The sequence below is a fragment of the Chionomys nivalis genome, chromosome 8, assembly GCF_950005125.1.
Source record: "Chionomys nivalis chromosome 8, mChiNiv1.1, whole genome shotgun sequence".
In the NCBI taxonomy this organism is placed as follows: Eukaryota; Metazoa; Chordata; class Mammalia; order Rodentia; family Cricetidae; genus Chionomys; species Chionomys nivalis.
In genome coordinates, this window is record NC_080093.1 from 16,274,786 (window position 1) to 16,296,034 (window position 21,249).

The following is a 21,249-nucleotide window of genomic DNA, read 5'->3' on the forward strand; positions in this document are numbered from 1 at the left end:
TGTGGCTAGGTCATGAAGATATTTCTAGCGGCTTATTTCCAGCTCAAAGCCAACATTATTTATGAATTCTACCCTGCAGGCTAACTCTCGCTCCTTATTATTTCCCAAGCCCTCTGCCAAATAAAGATCTTTTCTCTTCCTGCTGGGCAAGATGTGGGCTTTGGCAAACCAACAGGCTTTCCCTTTCTAGCCTGAGGCTCAAGAGACCTCAAGGGACTGGGTTATCTGGAACTTTATTTTTGATCTCCAGTACTTGAAAGGCAATAAGCAGCTGCTTGGGGAGGCAGTGAGGGAAAAGACAGGAAGGCAACTTGATAGCTGGGCGGTGGTAGCACACGTCTTTAATCCCTGCACTCGGGAGGCAGAGGCAGGCAGCTCTCTGTGAGTTCAAGTCCAGCCTGGTCTACAGAGCAAATTCCAGGACAGGCTCCAAAACTACAGAGAAACCCTGTCTTGAGAAACAACACAAAACAAACAACAATAACAACAACAACAACAAAAACAAAAAACCCCACAGAAACGAAAGACTAATGGAAATTAAAGAAGAGGAGGTAAGATCTGCTTAGCATCAAGGTCAGTGTGACCTTGCACTGGTGACCATTTTACTGCTGCGCTGTAAGGCAACAGGTTACGGTAATTGCCTTTAGCATCCTAGACCATTAAATCCCTGACCAGATAGTTTCTGGAATGCGACCCAGATGACGCCAAACTCAGCCCTTCTTATAGTTTCCAGCTCTGGTTCTTTTTTTAATACTGGCTAAGACAGTGGCCTTGGACACTCTCTTCTGGTCGTAAGCCAGGCCCAGGGCAGCCATGCAGTCGATGAAGAATGTCGTGAAGTTGACGTGCCAGCGGTACTCACTGGCAGAGTAGTCGTAGGGGAAGGCGTGATGGTAGTTGTGGAAACCCTCGCCTAGAAGAGAAGCAGGGGGAGCAGTTAGGGGGCTCGGTGACTGCAGCTTCCTGATCTTCGCATTCCTCTGACCTGTTGTGTACCTCAAACCTTGGAAAATCCTGATGTTGGTGAGTAGACCCGGTACTTTCTACTCTAGAATAATGAGTTGCCATCCCATAAACAAGGATTTCAGAGACCCTGGTTACCCATGACCTGTCCTGGATCCTCGTGAGACGAAAGAAAGTTTCTATCAAAATATAAAGGTGTAAAGGAGAGATTGGTTCCGCTAGAAGAGCTAAGGCACTGGAAGAATCAGGGAGGAGGCAGATCAGAAGAGAAATTATGGGTAAAACTCAGAGAGCTGCCTGCCTCTGCCTCCTGAGTGCCACCTGTGCCACCACCTCCTGCTTTTTTTGGTTTTTCGAGACAGGGTTTCTCTGTAGATTTGGTGCCTGTCCTGGAACTAGCTCTTGTAGACCAGGCTGGCTTCGAACTCATAGAGATCCACCTGCCTCTGCCTCCCGAGTGCTGGGATTAAAGGCGTGTGCCACCACCGCCCAGCAAAAGCAACTTATTTTCCCATAGCACTGGTGTTCCCTGTAAGATCTCCAAGAGAACGCACGGGCAGCACCAGCAGAGAGTCAGAAAAAAAGGCAGCTGTCCAGTGGCCAAGGAGCCCCTTCAGCCGCTGCAGGTTCATTGAGGGCTGCTCCAGCTACTGAGTCTCTCAGCCTTGACCCTTTGATGGGGGAAGTGACGTTAACCAAAAGCACTCTGGGCGCAAGTGGTGGAGTACTCGCCTTCATGGCCAGCACACACCCACGAAGCCCTGTATTCATCCCTAGGTTGTATGGATAGGACCTTGTGCACACCTCTAGTCTGAGCACTCGGGAGGTAGAAGTGAAAAGAAGGTCTTCAGTTACGTGGCCAACTTAGAGGCGTTCCTGAAGTAGAAAAGACCCTGTTTTCTAAACGGAAACAAAAACCCAGAACCACTCTCAGAAGTCTTAAAAATTCCCTCTAACTGCGAAATTCTGAGAATTCTCAAAGTGAACTCTTCTCTCCGCTGAAAGGTAAATAAAGTTGTTCTTGCCTCAAGACAGTTGGCACCACCGGGGACAAACGCGGAAACTCCCCACAGGCTTGCCAATGATTGGCAGCATTGCTCTCCTTGAACCTATTCCAACACCAACAATGCTCAAGGCTTCTCAGCTTAGGGTAATCAGCAGATAATGAGACAGATAGTGAAACAAAGATACCCCCAGCTAGAGGAGCAAATACAGAAGTCAATAAGGAAGAGAAAGAAATCTCTTTCTAGTTTCTAGAGGAAACTCTAGCCAGGGCTTCTCAAGGTCTATACTTCTGGTTTTCCTTGTGAGGGCTGTATGACGTAAGAACATGCAAAATGGGGGAAGGTGTCAGAAGCTAGAGAGGAGAGTCATAAAACAATGACAAGATGAAAATTATTCCAGAGTGGCATGCTTAAAGAGTCTTGAAGTATGTCTTAATTATTTTCTCGATACACTTTAAAGCTTAGATCAGTAGGAAACACCAGAATGGGGTACTCTCTAGCTGATCCTGCTGTCCTATTCATCCACCTCCTTCCCCCAATAAGGCAGCAGCCCAGGTGACAAGAGAGTGGCATTTCAGAGGCTAATGTAAGTAGCATCTGATGATCGGTCAAGCCCTGGACTTGTCCTCGTAGAAGCACTGGTTCTGGCTTCCCTAGCTCACTCTATCCCTTTTGACCTCTGTCCCTGCTTCCCCATACTAAGGAAAGTCTAACCCTGGGTGAGTGCTTCATTCAGAAACCCTTTCTTTCCTATCTGCACTGGGCAGTCTCTCTACCCAGTGACCTCTCAGGCAGACAGCCTTGTCCACTGTACTGTGGCTGGTTTCTTTGCCCACCTTCTCACACACGGTACACTCCTGAAGGGAAGGAGACAGTGACCTTCACCACAGTGTCTGTGTCCTTCCTAGTGAGGGAGGAGGAGTTAGATTCCTTGATAAGCAACTAATGGGGTAGAAGGGCCAGGATAAGGTAATGAAGGCAGAAGACTTTCAAGCTCTCTAGCTTAGCTTCTTTATAACCTGACTTGAGACAAAGGTTTTCTATGTAGCTTTGGAGCAAAATTATTTATTTATTTATTTGTTTGTTTGTTTGTTTGTCTGTTTGTTTGTTTATTTTGAGACAGGGTTTCTCTGTGTAGCTTTTGGTGCCTGTCCTCGAACCAGCTCCGGTAGACCAGGCTGGCCTCGAACTCACAGAGATCTGCCTGCCCCTGCCTCCCGAGTACTGGGAATAAAGGCGTGCACCACCACCCCACCACTGACAGGTTCCAGGATGTGTTTTCACAACAGTTATGGGTTAATCAGCCAGCGTGTCTTTGTTTAAACTGACCAACCCTAATTAGGGGAGGAGGACCCTTCAAAGACTTAGCCCTAGCTGCCAGAGGAGACTGGATTTCCAGACTCCGAGACCCCTATCTGCTTGGCAAAGGTCTCTCTCCCCATGCTTGTGGTGCCCTCTCACCCCTAATAAGAACCTTTCCTCACTTGTTCACTGCTGACTCTGTTTGTGTTGGAGAATTTCCCTGCTGCTCCTGTCTCACCTGAGGCTTTTCCTGTCTTTTAATTCTTTAGCTGGCAGAGAATACAAACTTGATTAAGAGCCCTAAATGGGGACACCAGGTCAGTGCATATTTATGACATTTAATTCATTAAAATAGCTTAGAAAAGAACAGAGCAATAATCCACAAGCCATGAATCTGTTCTCTCTCTCTCTCTCTCTCTCTCTCTCTCTCTCTCTCTCTCTCAGAAAGTTTGAAAGGATGATTTTTGGACCAGTGAGCTAAATAAATCACTCAGCTATTGTTTTGTAATTTCTGAGAGGAAAAGCAAAGACTGCAAACCTCTGGCTCCCTCTTCCTTCACTCTTCTCCGTGGAACAGCGCCAGTTTTTCAGCTTTCTGGTCAACCGTGTTCCAGCAGCCAATTCGTGTGAGGGCAGGGAGGGGGTGGGGTCAGAGCATACACAGTCTTTTCTCCCACCAGTAGGACCCCCCTATCCCATCCTCACCCCCTCCACACCCCACCCCCACCCCAGTGCGTTGGCTCAGCGGGTAAACGCTCTTGTCATCAAGCTTAAATGAGCTTGATTTGATCCCTAGGATCTGTAACACCCGATTCTGTGTTACCTCCTCGGTACAGTTCGCGCGCCACTGTACCATAACGCGAGTCGGGCAAGGGCCTGGAGATTGAAAGAACACACAAAGAGACCTGGATCATTTGAAAGGAGATCAGCCGAATGCCCTTTATTCAACTTTGGGGAAATCCTTATATACCTCTCTGCTGCACAAGAATTTCCGTCCAAGCGGGCGGTGGTGACGCACGCCTTTAATCCCCACCCAGCACTTGGGAGGCAGAGGCAGGCGGATCTCTGTGAGTTCGAGACCAGCCTGGTCTACAAGAGCTAGTTCCAGGACAGGCTCCAAAACCACAGAGAAACCCTGTCTCGAAAAACCAAAAAAAAAAAAAAAAAATTCCGTCCAGGCAGGTGGGAAATTACCACACCAAAGATGGAGTCAACAATGCCCTACAGCTAATCACCAGGAGGGGCAGAGGGAGCACAGGAACAAACAGAATGTTTTAGCTGGCTGACCAGAAACTGTCCTCAAGATGAACCCCAAGAACAAGGGTAGACCCGGGCCCTACAGGATCTACCCAGTAGGAGGGCGCTATCCCCCATGAAATGTCCTCTGACCCCCACATGCACTCTGTGACATGTGTTCCCCCACAAATAAATAAATAGATGGAATTTTTAAAATTAAAGGGCCGGGCGGTGGTGGCACAGGCCTTTAATCCCAGCAGTCAAGAAGCAGAGGCAGGTGGATCTCTGTGCATTCAAGGCCAGCCTGGTTTACAGAGTGAGTTCCAGGACAACCAGGGCTGTCACACAGAGAAATCCTGTCTCAAAAAAGCAAAACAAAATTAAAGCAGAGGAGGCCAGGACAATAGTTTAACAGTTAAGAACACTGGCTGCTCTTCTAGAAGATCCAGGTTTAATTGGCAGGACTCATAAGGTGTAACCTCGCCGTCTATAACTCCTGGAGGATCCGTTGCCTTCTGACCCCCAAGGGCACCAGGCACACACCTGGCATACACACACACTCGCAGGAAAAACAGTCACACACATGAAAATAAGGAAATCTAAAGAAAAGAAAAGAAATTTTGAAAAGAAAAATATACGACAGGAACTGTGTTTCTGTGGTGGACACAGTGTTCTTAGGTCCACTCATAAACACTTTTCTGGAGAGACCGAGAAGAGCGGAAATGCTTTCCTGGGAGAATCCAAGACGTTTGCGAGGCCTAGGCCTCCCATCTCCACTACAGACAGTCCCTGAGACTCTGGATCCAAAAGAGGCTTGTGGTGGGGCTGCCTACCTACTCACTTGTCCCTGAGGGTTGTGGAGAAAAGCAACCTAAAGTTCCAGAGCAAGGGAATAGCTTTGCTACTTCAAGAGACTGCATGGTGGGAGGAGAGTCACAGCTCTCAGACAGTTCTTTAAACAAGAAGGTGGAACTGTGTCCGAGGGCACTTACTAAGCCCTGAGCAGATAAGGTTCTTGCCACCTGAATGTTGCCTGTTCTTTCTAGTGGATTCCCTTGGGAGTCACAGAGTAGGTATTTAAACAAGGGAAGCTCTGTCTCCATTCCCTCTGAGCTGGAAAGATTTGCTACTTCTGTTCAGGTTTCGATAGAGAGCATCCCACAGACAGGATCTGACCACAGCCTGCATGGAAACACCTTAGTGAAGCTTGAACCCGGCAGTCACAGGAGGAAAGAGAAGTCTTGGAGCTAAGTGGAAACCTAATGTTGAACTCCCCAAACCACTGACAGGAGTTTCCTGCTGTACAGTACTCTGATGCAGCCTGTTGTCCTGATGGCACCTGGGACCAGAATCCAGGCATTCTGGTGGCTGTTCTAACCACAGCTCTCAGGCGATGTCTCAGGTCATTTAGCTTTTCGTTCCTTTTCTGCAAAGGAGAGGCTGCTAGGGGCAACACCAAGAGTTAAGCAATATTTTGTAGCATTGTGCTCAGAGGGTATCCGAGCGGCAGGGCAGACCCACTTCATTTCTTCCCTCTGGGCTTTTCCGAGCAGCTGCAAAATGTAAGGCAAAGGCTAGACCAAAGTCACTTTTTCTTTGGGATGTCACAAAAAGAGGCCCTAGCCTAAAGGGGGGTGAGGGGTGAAGACAGTCAAGCTGAGCCACTTGCCCTTTGTTCTGCTGTAGAGATCTGGAACACACATCTCTTGATTGCCACTCTCTCAAGCTAGCTGCTCATCAAATAACGTAGGCATGTAAGTAGGTCACCGTGCAGGCTCTGTGTGCCAACATTTTCCCCAAAGACACAGTACATGCCATCAACAGAATGCCAAAAGGTAGCGAGTGCAGTCCTGGCTTTGGGACAATGTTCTGGTCCCTGTCCTAGTTGCTGGGGTTGACCAAGCACAGGCAGTCTGATCAAATCTGGCCTGAGACCTACAGGAAGGGGTTATAGGGAGATAAAAACCACATGTGAAGACCCCCCTCCTGGGAAGGAGTGGAGAGATTGTCCGTAGACTGCTGCTCTGGCTCTGGGTGTGTGGGGCCTATGCTCAGCCTCTGGGCTGTTGCTCTGGGTGCATGGGGCCTATGCTCAGTCTCTGGGCTGTTGCTCTGGGTGCGTGGGGCCTATGCTCAGCCTCTGGGCTGTTGCTCTGGGTGCATGGGGCCTATGCTCAGCCTCTGGGCTGTTGCTCTGGGTACGTGGGGCCTATGCTCAGCCTCTGGGCTGTTGCTCTGGGTGCATGGGGCCTATGCTCAGCCTCTGGGCTGTTGCTCTGGGTACGTGGGGCCTATGCTCAGCCTCTGGGCTGTTGCTCTGGGTGCATGGGGCCTATGCTCAGCCTCTGGTTTCTCAGAGGAGCTAAGGAACAGAGCTGTGCCTCCCCATCCATCACAAATGGAACGGAGGAACGGTCGACCTGCATCTGGCCTGCTCCCACCATGGTCCTCTGTGGAAGTGACAATTTAACTAAACCAAAGTGATTTTTCTATTCCAAAACAACACTCTGTTGATTATAATAGGCATTTGGGAAAACTGCTTCCCTGAGAAAGGAGATTTTCTCAGTTTCATTTGCTGGAGTGTCTGAGGGATTTCCCGAGGCAAAGTTTAAAAGGACCAAGCCATCCTACCTCCAAGTTCTAAGAGGTCCATGTGGGACCCTCACCCCTTATTCTCAAAGGGGCCAGAAGAAATTTCCTAGCAGAATGTTTTCCCAGGAAGATAGTGGCCTTCCCCTCTCCTACGCGGGAGATTCCGAGCACAAGGTCACTTAGTCCAGTCAGCCAGCCACCTGGTGATAACAAGAAAACAAGAGAAAGCTGACTTAACAGGATGGGAGGGAGCAAAAGTCCTTGTACCGGTGCCAAAGCAGCTTCAAAAAGCCTCTTTGTAGCTACACCTTTAAAAGCTTACCCCAGCCGGGCAGCACTTGGGAGGCAGAGGCAGGCGGATCTCTGTGAGTTCGAGACCAGCCTGGTCTACAAGAGCTAGTTCCAGGACAGGCTCCAAAGCTACAGAGAAACCCTGTCTCGAAAAACCAAAAAAAATAAAATAAAATAAAAGCTTACCCCACAGAGGAGATACAACTCCTCTCTCTACCTCACTGTAACCGGGTCATTTGGAGACAGGGGTTCCAAACCTGTTTGCATTATGCTGACTAAACCTTGCTTAGTACCGTCTGGGCCTCTCTGGTGGTCTCTCTGGGGGTGGTAATCCGGGCACAGCAGTCCTGAGATATCTTACCAACTGGCCGGTCACGTTTCCTACTCCACCACTCTCCAAGACAAAGCTACCGGGGTAGGAAACTCTTTGTCTTCTGGAGGTGTCCAGCCTGGCTCTCTGCCGGCCAGACAGCAGCAAGTGGTCCTGGGTCTGTAGAACGTCCTGATCCCCCTTTCTGATTCAGTCTTCGTGGGTCAGAGGTGAAAACATCTGTAGGCCTTCAGACAGCTGTGCCAGCTTCCCACACCATGAGCCTCCAAGGAGCTAATTTAGGACAAGTGGATGGCAGAGTGACAGTTGTCTCTCTTAGTCCAGCATCTTGAAGACGAGGGCTGTTAAAGGCTCTCTTTTCTGGCCTGTCCCTGCCAAGGATGGCTGGAAGCAGCCAGTGAACACTGACATTTGAAAGGACTCAGTCCTTGCTACCTCTTGGCCTCAGTAGACAACGGCAAGAGGAGACTAGATAGGGAGTAGAACATGAGACATTTCTGCTGCCTTATTTCATTCTAAGAATATTTTGTGAAGCCAGGCAGTGCAGTGGTGGCACACACCTTTAATCCCAGCACTCAGGAGCAAAGGCAGGTGGATCTCTATGAGTTCTAGGCTAGCCTGGTCTAGATTGAGTTCCAGGACAGCCAAAGCTACACAGAGAAACTCTTGAAAAACTAGGGGGAAAAGAAAGACAAGAATATTTCGTTGCCTGGCATGTGTTGCACCCTGGAGGCCTAACCCGCACAGCAAAGCTACACATCTCTCCACTTGAGATCAACAAGAGCCTGCTTCCTCCAGGGCACACCAGCTGGGACTGCCCAGTGGGTGAGGTCCAGATAGCTTTGCGGATGACTGCCTACTGTTCCTTCCTTTCAATAGTCATTCCTCTTCAGTAGGCTCCTCCTGCTCTGTCTTCTGTCTAAGCTCAAAATGGCAGTTGGTTCCCATGCCTCTTAGCTGGGGACTCCATTCATTGTAAGAGGCAGAGCTAGGATAGGCAGCCAGACAAGGGACTCACACAGAAAAGGTCACTCAGAGACACCTGCTGCTCTGTCACAGGTGCACCCACACAAAGGCACTGACACTCGGGCTCAGGGCTTGCTCCCCGACACCCATGTTAAAAGACGCCCCCATGAACAAAAAAAAATCCTCACCGTCTTGCACGCCAATCCCATTAATCTCTACTTCTAGCCCAATTAGCCTTATAGACCAAAGAGAAGAAGGTAGGAAAGCCTGAACAAAGGGCCACGGCCTCATGAAACTATCCCATCGAAGGGCAGTGAGAAAACTGAGGTACTGCCTCTGGACAAGGATCTGGTTAGCCTAGAGCCAAATGTAAAACTTGCAGGCACAACCAGTGTGGTCCCAGGCAGAGCTCCTACAGGCAGAAGAGCCACAAGGGTGGTGATTCATACTTCGCCTTGGGTGGGGCCCTCTCTCTCCTCGCCCCTGTAGTCTTGTTAACAGCCCACACATATCTTTGATTTCTGCGTGTGTGTCTTCTTCAGAGTCACACAGCATCTTCTCTGAGGGACAGGTGTTGGGAGAGATGTATATTCCACAACAAGAGGCCATTAGAACAATCTGCATGCATGTGTGTGTTATTAATGGCTCAGTATGCTCACTGTTAACGGCTTGTTGTTCTGAGCTCATCTAGTCCAGGGGGCACCTGGAGGAGTACAGAAGCGATGCCGCAGGTCACTAACAGACTCAGTGTCCTGAGTCCTGAGCCCAGCTGTGCAGAGATACATTAACGAGAGAGAGGTGCAGGAGATGATAAGGGGAAAGGTGGCAAGCTCAGGGATGAGGCTAGACCACCTCATCAGAGGGACAAGACCTTTGGAATGACTTTGTCCTGCTCCTTCACAGCCTGCTGTCCAGAGATGAAATGTAAGACAAACTTCTATGTATCAACACATTGCCTCTCTGTAAAACACAGCTTAACGACTCAGTCCCCATCCCTGCTCACTGGTGTTTGTGGTGACAGACATCACAAGCTGATTCTCTGGTAACAGAACCCCTTTCTTCCACCCTTCGGGCCCTTACAGGGAGACACTGTAAAGAAAAGGGGGAGTCCTGTAAGAACTGAGAGCTGCAAGGAGCAGAATGGGGGAGCAGAAGAGAGCAGATGCAAGGAACCAGAGGGAACATTGATCTGTCACACGGCTGGAGGAAGGCGGAAGCAGAAGCACACACCTTGACCCTGTGTCCAAGTAACAGTGAAGGTGGGGTTTATCTCCTGATGGCCAGTGTCTGAGAACTGTATAGGTAATGTTGGGAGTGAACCTCACTATGAAGGTGGGGTTTATCTCCTGAAGGACAATGTCTGAGAACTGTATAGGTAATGTTGGAAGTGAACCTCACTATGAAGGTGGGGTTTGTCTCCTGATGGCCAGTGTCTGAGAACTGTATAGGTAATGTTGGAAGTGAACCTCACTATGAAGGTGGGGTTTGTCTCCTGATGGCCAGTGTCTGAGAACTGTGCAGGTAATGTTGAGGTGAACCCCACTATGAAGGTGGGGTTTATCTCCTGATGACCAGTGTCTGAGAACTGTGCAGGTAATGTTGAGGTGAACCCCATTGTGAAGGTGGGGTTTATCTCCTGATGACCAGTGTCTGAGAACTGTGCAGGTAATGTTGAGGTGAACCCCACTATGAAGGTGGGGTTTATCTCCTGATGACCAGTGTCTGGAAACTGTACAGGTAACGTTGCGAGTGAACCTCGCTGTGAAGGGGCAGAGGAGTGAGATGAAATATGAGCACCACTAGTGACAAAGGAAACCCCAATGCCTATATAAGCGAGTACATGTTCTTTTTGTCCTTGCGGCCAATAGGCTTTGTTGCTGCAGGGCTCTGTCACCTACCTTACCCAGCCTGTCACCTCCCAACTGAGTTTCCCCATTGCTCCTGTTGCAACATCATATTACAAAATAACCTTTGAAACCAGATCGCCAGGAAAGTAGCAAAAAAATAAAATAAAATAATAAAAGAAAAGAAAAAAATACCAATCTTTTTTTTTTTTTTTTTAGGGTGTCTAGAGACATGTTACTTGAAGAAATCAAATTTTATTCAAACCTGGTCTGGAAGACAATGATTCTCTAAACTTCACACCTCTATGTTGAGGGAACTTGGTGCTTTAGAATTTCACAGGAAAAAAGAAAAAGATTAAGGTAAGATGATGGGCAGGAAATCTACTTGCTGGACTCAGTGGTAAAGGACTTTACCTAACATCCTTGAGACCCTGGGGTCAGTCTCCAGTGCATGCACACATGTGCACACACACACACACACACACACACACACACACACGCATGTGATGGGGGGAGTACACTTGCTAAACATTATAGCACAGGAAATAGTTGCCATGCATCCAGACACACTACAAAGGACAATCCAAGGGTGTGGAGAATGTCGAGGTGCACTGACAATATGAACATTAAAACCCCAGCAGACAGGTACAAGTCAGATACTTTAAGCCTTCTCGTACAGGTACTTATAGGGCCAGTATAACACCAGTGCTCTCGGAAACACGCAGCAACAGTGGTAGACATCTATATAGGATTATATTTCCGATTTCGAAGTAGCTAAACCATTAGAACTGGGCACCATAGCCTATGTAATGAGCTGGGATTCTGATTTACCGGATGACCCTGTAGCAGCAGGTGTAGACAAAGGTTTAAGTACAGTTATTATTGGGATGCTTGCTCACCTTTCCAGCTGAAAGACTGCAGGCATGCTTCCTTCTAAACAAGAGAAGGTAAGAGGTTAAGGGAAGCCCAGCTCCTGTTTAAAGACACCAGCCGGAAACAAAGAATTGAGAAACAGAGACGCTATTCACGGCTATAAAACCCATGGGTGAAAGTCTATCTACCCTCACAGGAAAAGCAGGCAAGGGACTCATACAGCAAAGGTCATTCAGGGACAGCTGCAGCTCTGTGATAGGTGGACACGCACAAGGCTCCCCAACACTCATGTTAAAATACCTCCCCCTAAAACAAACAAACAAACAAAAAGCAAAATCCTGAGAGTCTTGCATCGGGATCCCTTTAGTCTCTATTATCAAGTAAAATCAGGATTCTCTGGCCAGTTAGAGTCAACAGAGTCGAAATAACTCACGTATTTATCACTGTTCAATAAATTCTGACACTGTGGAAAGACACAGGCATATCTGTCTACCTTTCTGACACAGTCAGCTCACAGCCATGAGCAGAGAAATGTCTTCGGAATGCTCAGCATTGGTTAGAACAGAAGGAGAATTTTAAAGACCGGCCTGGATTTACTAGGTAAGTGACTTTGTTACCTCTGAGGTGTTTAAGGCCAGCTCAACTCCCCTGAGCAGACACACAACAAGAACTAATTTCTTAGAGTGTTTCACTTCAGGAGATAGAAAAGAGGCAGGAAAACCAACTTTAATTTCTTCTTCTCTTTGCTTCTGAAACACTGATGCCAATGATATACCAAAAATAAGTGCAAATGATGGCAAGCCTTGTTTCCAGGAGAACTTAAATCATTTCCTCTTTAAAGTGTTTCTTTTATTTTTTGAGATTATAATATAAATACATCATTTTGCCTTTCACTCTCCTTCCTCCAAATCCTCCCATATACCCCTCTTTAATAACTTTCAAATTCATGGCCTCTTTTTTCATTAACCATTGTTACATAAATATATGTATATACATACATACATATATATATATATATATATATATATATATATATATATATATATATATATGTATATGCCGGGCGATGGTGGCGCACGCCTTTAATCCCAGCACTCGAGAGTCAGAGGCAGGCGGATCTCTGTGAGTTCGAGGCCAGCCTGGTCTAGAAGAGCAAGTTCCAGAACAGGAACCAAAAGCCACGGAGAAACCCTGTCTCGAAAAATCAAAAAAAAAAAAAAAAAAAACCAGCCTGCTCAGTCTACAGAATGTTACTTATATGCATATTCCTAGGGCTGACTGTTTGGTATTAGATAACCAGTTGGCGTGCTCTTCCCCGGGGGCGATTTCCCCTGCTCTCAGCATTTTTTTTACTGCCTCTAGTTTTTTGTGTAGGGTTGAGGCCTCTGGGCTTTCCCTCAGTCCACATTAGCACGGCTGTTGCTGCTGTTCAGCTCTCTTCCAGCTGTTGGTGAGGCTTTCAGGGGTAGCTCTGACATTCCTAGGAGATGTAACCCTCCCAGCACGGCAGACTCCTTGATCTTTTGCCTCTTCTAATCTTTTCCGCCTTCTTTCACTATATCTGCTCGACAAATCACTTCTCAGCGCTGAGCAATTAGGTGAAGGACTGGAGAGATGGCTCAGTGATTAAGAGCATTTACTGCTCTTGCAGAAGACTTGGATTCAATTTCCAGCAGTCACATGACTGGGATCACAACTGTCTGAAACTCTAGTTCCAGGGGACCTAATACCCTCTTCTGACTTCAGATTTTTGTGTGCATGTGGTACATACACACACACACACACACACACACACACGATAAATAAATAAATAAATAAAGACAATGAACAGTTAAGTAAATGAAAAAAAAAGATAAATGTTTTGCTTTCGTGGCTGTTGTTTTTGTTTTTCAAAACGGGGTATCGCTATGTAGCCCTGCTGTCTCGGAACTCACTCTGTAGACCAGGCTCTGCCTGCCTCTGCCTCCTGAGTGCTAGGAATTAAAAGCGTGCAGCACCACCGCCCCGCTCCCACTGCCTCATCTTAATAAGGATTTTACTTAAACCCCGACAATCATGCAGCCTGAAGTCATCTGATATTATTTGTTTCATGTTGAACAAACAAATCCAACTCCCCAAAGAAAACACAAGATTCAGCTATTGACCAATAGACGCTCTTGCTGTATTTTAAAGAATGGGGGCTGCTCGAAACATACATTGCAAATTAAGGCCAACTATAAATGAATTTGCTATCATTTTGATTTTTAACAATCTTAAGAGACAAAATGCTTGTCCTGAAAGCACAACGCCCAGATTTTGATCCTTAGAACCCAAGGAAAAATTGTGTTGTTGCATACATGTACCCCCAGTGCTGTGGAGCTGGGGGACAGAGTGATCCCTCGTGCTTGCTCTAGGCCAGTGAGAATGGCTGGAGCAGTCACACAGCAAATAGAGAAACCATGGTAGTGCCCACCACTCATAATCCTACCATTCTCCCAGGTACATAGGAAGAGAAGCTTGGCTGTGGTTTTGGGCCAAGGACATAGATGTAACCTGTCTTTCTAACAGGCACTCCGGGCAAGGAACAGGAAAGGTAATGGCATCCTAACTCCCAAAAACCCAGGGTGCCAGACCTTTAGGAGCTTGGCCAAAGGTAGACACACATTCTGTTCTGCATGCTAACATGGAATCACCACACCCACGCATGTACTGGGCATGCTTTGCGGGCACGGACTTTTAAACGAACTAATGGGTGTTAGTCCCCATTGGTTCCCATTCTCTTGCTCATACTTCCAGAACACCGGAAGGACGGCAGGCAGTCTCCTGTTTATCCACTGGAATTTGATTGGTCTTTCGCTGTGACCCTAAGAGGTGGGTACTACATGGAGAATAACAATATGGAGAGATTCAAGAACTCACCCATGGGGTGGGCAAGATGGCTCAGGAGGAAAAGGTGCTTGGTACAAAGCTTGGTGACCTGAGTTTCATCCCCAGACCATGCATGCATGGTGGAAGGAGAAAACTGGCTCCGACAATTTGTCCTCTGAGCAGGCATTCCTCAATCCCACCACATTTTTTTAAATATAATTTATTTAGATTCATTTTATGTGCATTGGTGTGAGGGTGTCAGATCCCCTGGAACTGGAGTGATAGACAGTTGTGAGCTGCCATGTGGGTGCTGGGAATTGAACCCAGGTCCTCCGGAAGAGCAGTCAATGCTCTGAACCACTGAGCCATCTCTCCAGCCCCCACCACAATTTTTTTAAAAATTTTATTTTCTGTTGTTCTAGTTGTTTTGTTAACCCAATACAAGCTAGAGTTATCTGAGACGACAGAATCAAAAACTGAGAAAATTGCTCCCATAAGACTGGCAAGATTGTGGGGCATTTTCTTAGTCAAGGATTGATGTGGGAGGGCCCATTCCCTCTGGGTGGTGATCCTGAGGTGCATAAGAAAGCTGGCTGAGCAAGTCATGAGGAGCAATAAGCAACTTTCCTCCATGGCTGTGCTTCAGTTTCTGCCTTGAGTTCCTGCCCTAACTTGCTTTGATAATGGACTGTTATGTGGATGTGTAAGCGAAACAAACCCTTTCCTTTCTCAAGTCGCTTTGGTAAATTATCACAGCAATAGAAACCCTAAGACACATGTATATGGCTGTTTCACCTGTACGGATGTCCACTGTACACCTTATGGCCACAAGGACAGAAGACAGCATCAGATCCTTTGGGACTGGAGTTGTGAGCCACTGTGTGGGAGCTGGGAATCAAATCCTGGCCCCCTTGAGGAGCAACCAGTGCTCTTAACCACTGAGTCACCTCTCCAGCCCCAGAGAAATGTAATTTAAAAAAGGAAAAGAAAAAGAACTCACTCCTAATTGTACCGATGCTTTTGTAAAGGGGCTAGGAAATAGGCAGGCAGCCTCCGATTGAGGCCGGAAGATTACAGACTCAAGGCCAGCCTGGGCAACTTAGTCAGCTCCTGCCTTATAATTAAGAAAATAGTGAATAAGAAGAAGCCTGGGGATATGGCTCAGTGGCCCAGTGCCTGATTAGCCTGTGTGGAACCTAAATTCTACACTTCAGTACTGGGGGAAAAAAATCACAAGTAAATCAATATCACCCTGTCCCTTCTCCTGCTCTGTGTGCACCTAGTTTTATGTCACCTTGACACAAGCCGGAGTCACTAGAGGAGAAAATGCCTCCACAGGATCCAGCTGTAGGCCAACAAGCCTGTGGAGTATTTCCTCAATTAGTGATTGATGGGGACAGCCCAGCCCATTGCGGAGCGGTCATTCCTGGGCTGATGGTCCTGGGTTCTATTTGAAAGCAGGCTGAGCAAACCATGGGGTGCAAGCCAGTAAGTGATACTCCTCCAGGGCCTCTGTGTCAGTATCAGCTCTGCCTCCTGGTTCCAGCCCTATTGGAATTCCTGTGCTAACTTCCCTCAATGCGACACGGAAGTGTAAGCCAATGGGGTCTCTCTCCTTTTCCTTCCTTTCTGTCCTTCCATTCTTTCTTCCCCGCCTTTCCGTTGTGGTGGTGATCAGTCCAAACCAACATTGAGTAAGCAAGGCATGTGTCTTCCTGTTGGCGGACAGAGGTGCCAAGAATTGGATCCTGAAGGGACTCTCGTCCACTGGCCCTGTGGCTCTGGTGGGCCTGCTCTTCTCTCCCAGTCCCTCTGCCTTGGCTAAAAAGACTAAATTACGTTTCTAAAGCGAGCCACCAAGGTCTATTCCCTTATTTGGTCACTTCCTCCACCTGAGGCTGACTACTAAAATCCAGCAATCAGAAGGCCTCTTTGGTTCACCTAATTATCAAGCCCAATTAAAATTAAACACCTCATCCTAACGTGGGGTTTCCCCTTTGTGGCCATTTGCCTGTCCTATGTCTGTCTCCTCTCTATCCTTTGTCCCTCTGGGATAAATATCCCTGCCCCCTTCCTTTGTTCCTGTCTCCTTTACCACACCACCCTCGCCCATTCTAACACAGACCTCCCCTTTCCTCCTAAGTGTGACACCTACAAGGTCTGAGTCACAAAGCAGCCACTTTAACTTCTCTTCCCTGCTCTCTGTGAAAGCAGGTGTTTGGTGTGCTTTGTGCCTAATCCGGGATCTGGATGGGACCCCCACTGTGTGAGAGTCCTCTTGAGGTCCTACAGTGCATGTAGGTGAGGGGCCTCTTCAGAGCATTGCCTGGCGTGCTGGAGCTGGAGGGTGGTAACGCCAAACATCCACGCGGAGAGCCGGCCTGGTATGAGGTGTCGAACTCCAATACGGGAAAGAAATTGAACATTTAGTTCAAGTTAGAGGATTTTTAATAATTAATAATTTTAATTTAGTTCATTTAGGGGAATTTTAAAATAATTTCCAGGACACTTCTTTCTGGAAAGATCTAAAGCCTGGGGGACGGGGCGATCAGCTCTACCCACTACTTATAGCTGTAGAACTTTGACCAGTGGGAGAATTTTATTTTATTTTTTTTTCTTTTTTTTTTCTTTCTGATTTTTATTAATTAATTAATTTAATTATTAAAGATTTCTGCCTCTTCCCCGCCACCACCTCCCATTCCCTCCCCCTCCCCCAATCAAGTCTTCCTTCCTCCTCAGCCCAAAGAGTAAGCAGGTTTCTCTGCCCTGTGGGAGGTCCAAGGACCACAGTGGGAGAATTTTAAATTAAGACCCAATCTTCAAGGTTGTGGCATAAGGCAAAAGGAAAAGCCACACCTTTGTCTTGTATTTAAGAGTGTTATTAGTTTGGGGTATGGCTCAATGGAAAAAGTGCTTGCCGTGCAATTCTGAGAACCAGAGTTCAGATCCCAGCACCCACATGAAAACACGGTTTATTTATTTATTTATTTGTTTGTTTGTTTATTTATGGGTTTTTTTTTTGAGGCAGGGTTTCTCTGTGGTTTTGGAGCCTGTCCTGGAACTAGCTCTTGTAGACCAGGCTGGTCTCGAACTCACAGAGATCCACCTGCCTCTGCCTCCCGAGTGCTGGGATTAAAGGCGTGCGCCACCACCGCCCGGCTGAAAACACGGTTTAAATGGAAGCCCGCTCAACAGGCTGACTTGAGATTCCTGGGCAAGCTAGCTGGACTAGCCTCGCGAGACCCTGCTTCAACTAAATAAAACAAAGAACAATCGAAGACACCCTGTCAACCTGTGGCCTCTACACACATCGGCTCCTCACACATAGGCCAAACTAGCTGACGTGCGAACATTCTCGACTACTTTCATCCCTGGTGACATCAGCCTGGAATGCTCCTGAACACTTGGCTGGCGTGCTTTCTCACACGCTTTCACGACTCAACCTTTGCTGTGCTTTGCTGAGGTGGCACTCTGCCTTCTACGTGACCGCTTTGCCCTGCCCTGTTCAGTCTTGGCCCGAGACCTCCATGGTGGCGGTGGACCAGAGCCCACACCCGAGACTTCCTTGGCCGAGAGCAAGGCGGGTGGGAGAGTTACAGCATCCCGCAAACGCCCTCCCTTTGATCCGAATGGGAGGGAGGGCGACCGCAAGGTGCGCGCGCATCTCCTGGGCCAGGGGCGGTGCCTTTGGATTGGCGCGGGCCGAGCCGCGGCGCGGCTGCTGATTGGCTGCACGGGGTCAGGCGTTGTGGGCAGAGTGGACGCCTGTGACCCCGGGGGCTGTGAGGGGTGGGTGGCAGCTTGGGGCGGCTCCTTGGGTTGGGCTAGGTGCGGACTGGCGGAGGGCCAGGTAGGGGTGTGAGCGCTGGGTGCGGTAGAGCAGTGCCAAGGCCAGCCGTGCAGCCTCCGCCTTCCTCCCTTAGGATGCTTTGAGGGCCTCAGCGGGGTATTCAGTCCGCACCGAGTGCTGAAGGGCCCTAGGACCGGGATTAATGGAATACCTGAGGTCTGTCCCCTTTAGGGACTTTGAGCAGGTTGCAGCCTGGCCTCCCTGCTCCTGCCCACACTTCCTGTTCTGGAAAAGGCAAGGCGGGAAGCTCGTGCTTTTGACAGTCCTGCCACTGAGTTGCAGATTCTCCCGCCCTGTATCTCAGGTGTGAGGGGTCAGCAGAGTGTGTGTGTGGGGGGGAGGCTTTCCTGGAAGAAGGAAAGGGATTTTTTTGAAGAATAACCAAGCGCAATGCTTAAACATTCCTGGTGGGAAACTAAAATGGTCGAGACATGGAAAGCAGCTTGGTGACTCCACAGAAAGCTAAGCGGAATCCCGTACAAGCAAATTACTCTTGGATATGTACCCAAATCGAGAGAAAGTCGATGCCCAAATATTTGTGGGCAAATATTTGTAAGCGCTTTTCACACTTGCCAAAAGGTGGAGCCAGTTCATAGATGAGCTAGTGCCCCAGCTTTGGTTAGCTGAATGCAATGGGGGCATGATGACTCACTCCCAGCTATGGTTGAGGAGAAGGTGTTTACTGTAAATATGAGGGGAGTACAGCCAGAGGAAGGGTCCAGAGCAGGGAGAAAGTAGACCAAACATGGCCAGCCAGGAGAGAACCAGGTCATAGAGGAGAGAGGTGGGGCGAGCAAGAGACAGGGCCAAGGGGATCAAGAGCCAAGAGGGCAGGGTTATAAAGGAATGAGAAACTGGGAGAAAGGAAGCCGGGAGCTGGAGAAGTTTAGGGCAGGGACCGGGGTGAGGAGAGCTCAGAGGAGCCACTGTACTGAGCCTGGAGGCCAGCAGACTGTTTGGTATGTCAATAGGCACACACTATACTTAGACATTTGTCCCAAGTTTTCTTTTGAACCTCACCCTACAGGTTTAGGCTACACAGTGGGTGATTGCTCAAAGTATAGTGCGGGGAGTGGGATGGCAGGCACGGGTCTAAGTTGTGTAATTCCGAGGCACGTGCATTCACATTGGCTGTTACAGGGTGGGGAAAGGCTGGCTTGTGGGTGATAAGACTAGATGTCACTGCTGAGTGGTATTAAGAGTTTTGGGTAATGAAAATGTTTTAGAAAAATACGGTGGCAGCCAGGCGGTGGTGGCGCACCCCTTTAATCCCAGCACTCGGGAGGCAGAGGCAGGCGGATCTCTGAGTTCAAGACCAGCCTGGTCTACAAGAGCTAGTTCCAGGACAGTCTCCAAAACCACAGAGAAACCCTGTCTCGAAAAACCAAAAAAAAAAAAAAAAAGAAAAGAAAAATACGGTGGCTAGACGATTCTGAGAGCGTACCCAATGTACTGAATTGCTCGCTTTGGGCTGCTTTTGTGTCGTGAAATTCCACTTGAGTTCAGAGTAGAAATATGTGAAATAAACAAAGTTACCTTTTATATTCCCTTCTTTTCTCTGGTTTCTTCAGCGGTTCACAGTGTTTGTTATGGCCCGGCCTGGCCTGGGCTACTCCTGCTCCTCTATGAGACATGGCCCGGAGGGAAAGGGCCTTTTTGTCCTTTCTGACCAGGCGGTCCCCTGGGCCCACAGCCAACATGAGTCAGCACAGCACACTCTGCTCCTTTAGGAGTTCTCTGTAGCTTGGAGAAGCCCTGAGTATCCCCAGTGGGAGGGCAGGATGTGGGGGCAACCGCCTCTGCCTCTGCAGTCCCAAAATAGAGTCTCAGTTCTTTAGATCCTGGACCCTGTGGCATTTGCCCACGGTCAGTGTTCAAGAATCAGCCTTTTGCTAATACCCCGGGAACTGAACTGCAGTTGTAGAATAGACCCTGTGGCGTTTCTCATAGTTTGTCCTGAAAACATAATGTAAAGAAGTCATGAGATGGGGCTGTTGAGATGACTCAGAGGTTAAGACTGCTCCCCCAGAGGTTCTGAGTTCAATTCCCAGCAACCACATGGCAGCTCGTAACCATCTATAATGAGATCTGATGCTCTCTTCTGGTCTGCAGGCATACATGCAGACAGAACACTGGATACACAATAAATAAGTTTAAAAACAAAGTCCTTGAGATCTCTGCTTCACTGAGTGCTGACCATAGGCACAAAGAGACCTTTCTAGTAGATTAAGATGCATATGAAGAGCCCGGAACTGTACAGGAGGTTAACATAAATCCCGACCCACGGGATACGAACGGGGGGTCCCTGATAAACCTAGTGGAGAGGAATGAAAGGAGACGAGACACGAGAAACGACGGCAAGACAGGATTTCTGATCAAGCCGTTCCGTTTATTATTTCCTCAGAAGCTGTTATAAAGCAAACGGGCAAAGGGGGGAAGGGAAAGGTGTCAGGGGGAAGGGAAGGGTGTCAGGAAGCTCAGGTCTGCTGGAACTCAGGTCCGGGGACATCCCTAGCTGATAAGTAAATACTGAGGGTCTTTAATTGTTGACTAACCAAGGAGAATGCTAATAGGTTCCGGAGTCTGGTTCCTGCAGATCTCTGCTAGGAGATAAGATACCAGGTTGATTTCCTAGACCTTGCAGAGGGGATAGAGGTAAATATTTTTCTTAACTTATGAGCTTAAGATGGCTGTAACCAAAATGCAGATCTCAAAATACAGGCCTTTGCTTCCGGCAAACATATGGTGGGAAAACTAGAGAACAATGTCGGGTTAGCTTCTGTGCTTTGAGGTGGGTGCTTGAAATCAGGTGCAGTTAACGTTAAGACAGGTATTATAGAACCTTGTGCTGGGGTCCTGGTCACAAGTTCAGCCATTGCCAGCCTACAAGGAGGGCTCTGCCACCAGGCTTTGCCTTTGGGTATCACTGGGTGTGTCAATTTGACACAGACATCTGAGACGAGGGAACCTCAATTAAGAAAATGTCTCCATAAGTGGGTTGTAGGGCTACAGAGATGGCTCAGTGGTTAAGAGCACTGACTGCTCTTCCAGAGGTCCTGAGTTCAATTCCAGGCAACCGCATAGTGGCTCACAATCTATAATGGGATCTGATGCCCTCTTCTGGCATGTAGATGTACGTGCAGGCAAAGC

At 48.2% G+C, this 21,249-nt stretch overlaps 1 protein-coding gene across 1 annotated transcript in view; it reads right to left on the minus strand.

The window, feature by feature from the left end:
• Positions 1–710: 710 nt before the first annotated feature.
• LOC130879261 (stearoyl-CoA desaturase 2-like) overlaps positions 711–21,249 on the minus strand; it is a 34,944-nt gene continuing 14,405 nt past the window's right edge. Inside the window, exon 6 of the mRNA XM_057777565.1 lies at positions 711–913. Coding sequence (XP_057633548.1) covers positions 711–913 — 203 coding nt within the window. The remainder of the gene's footprint in view (positions 914–21,249) is intronic.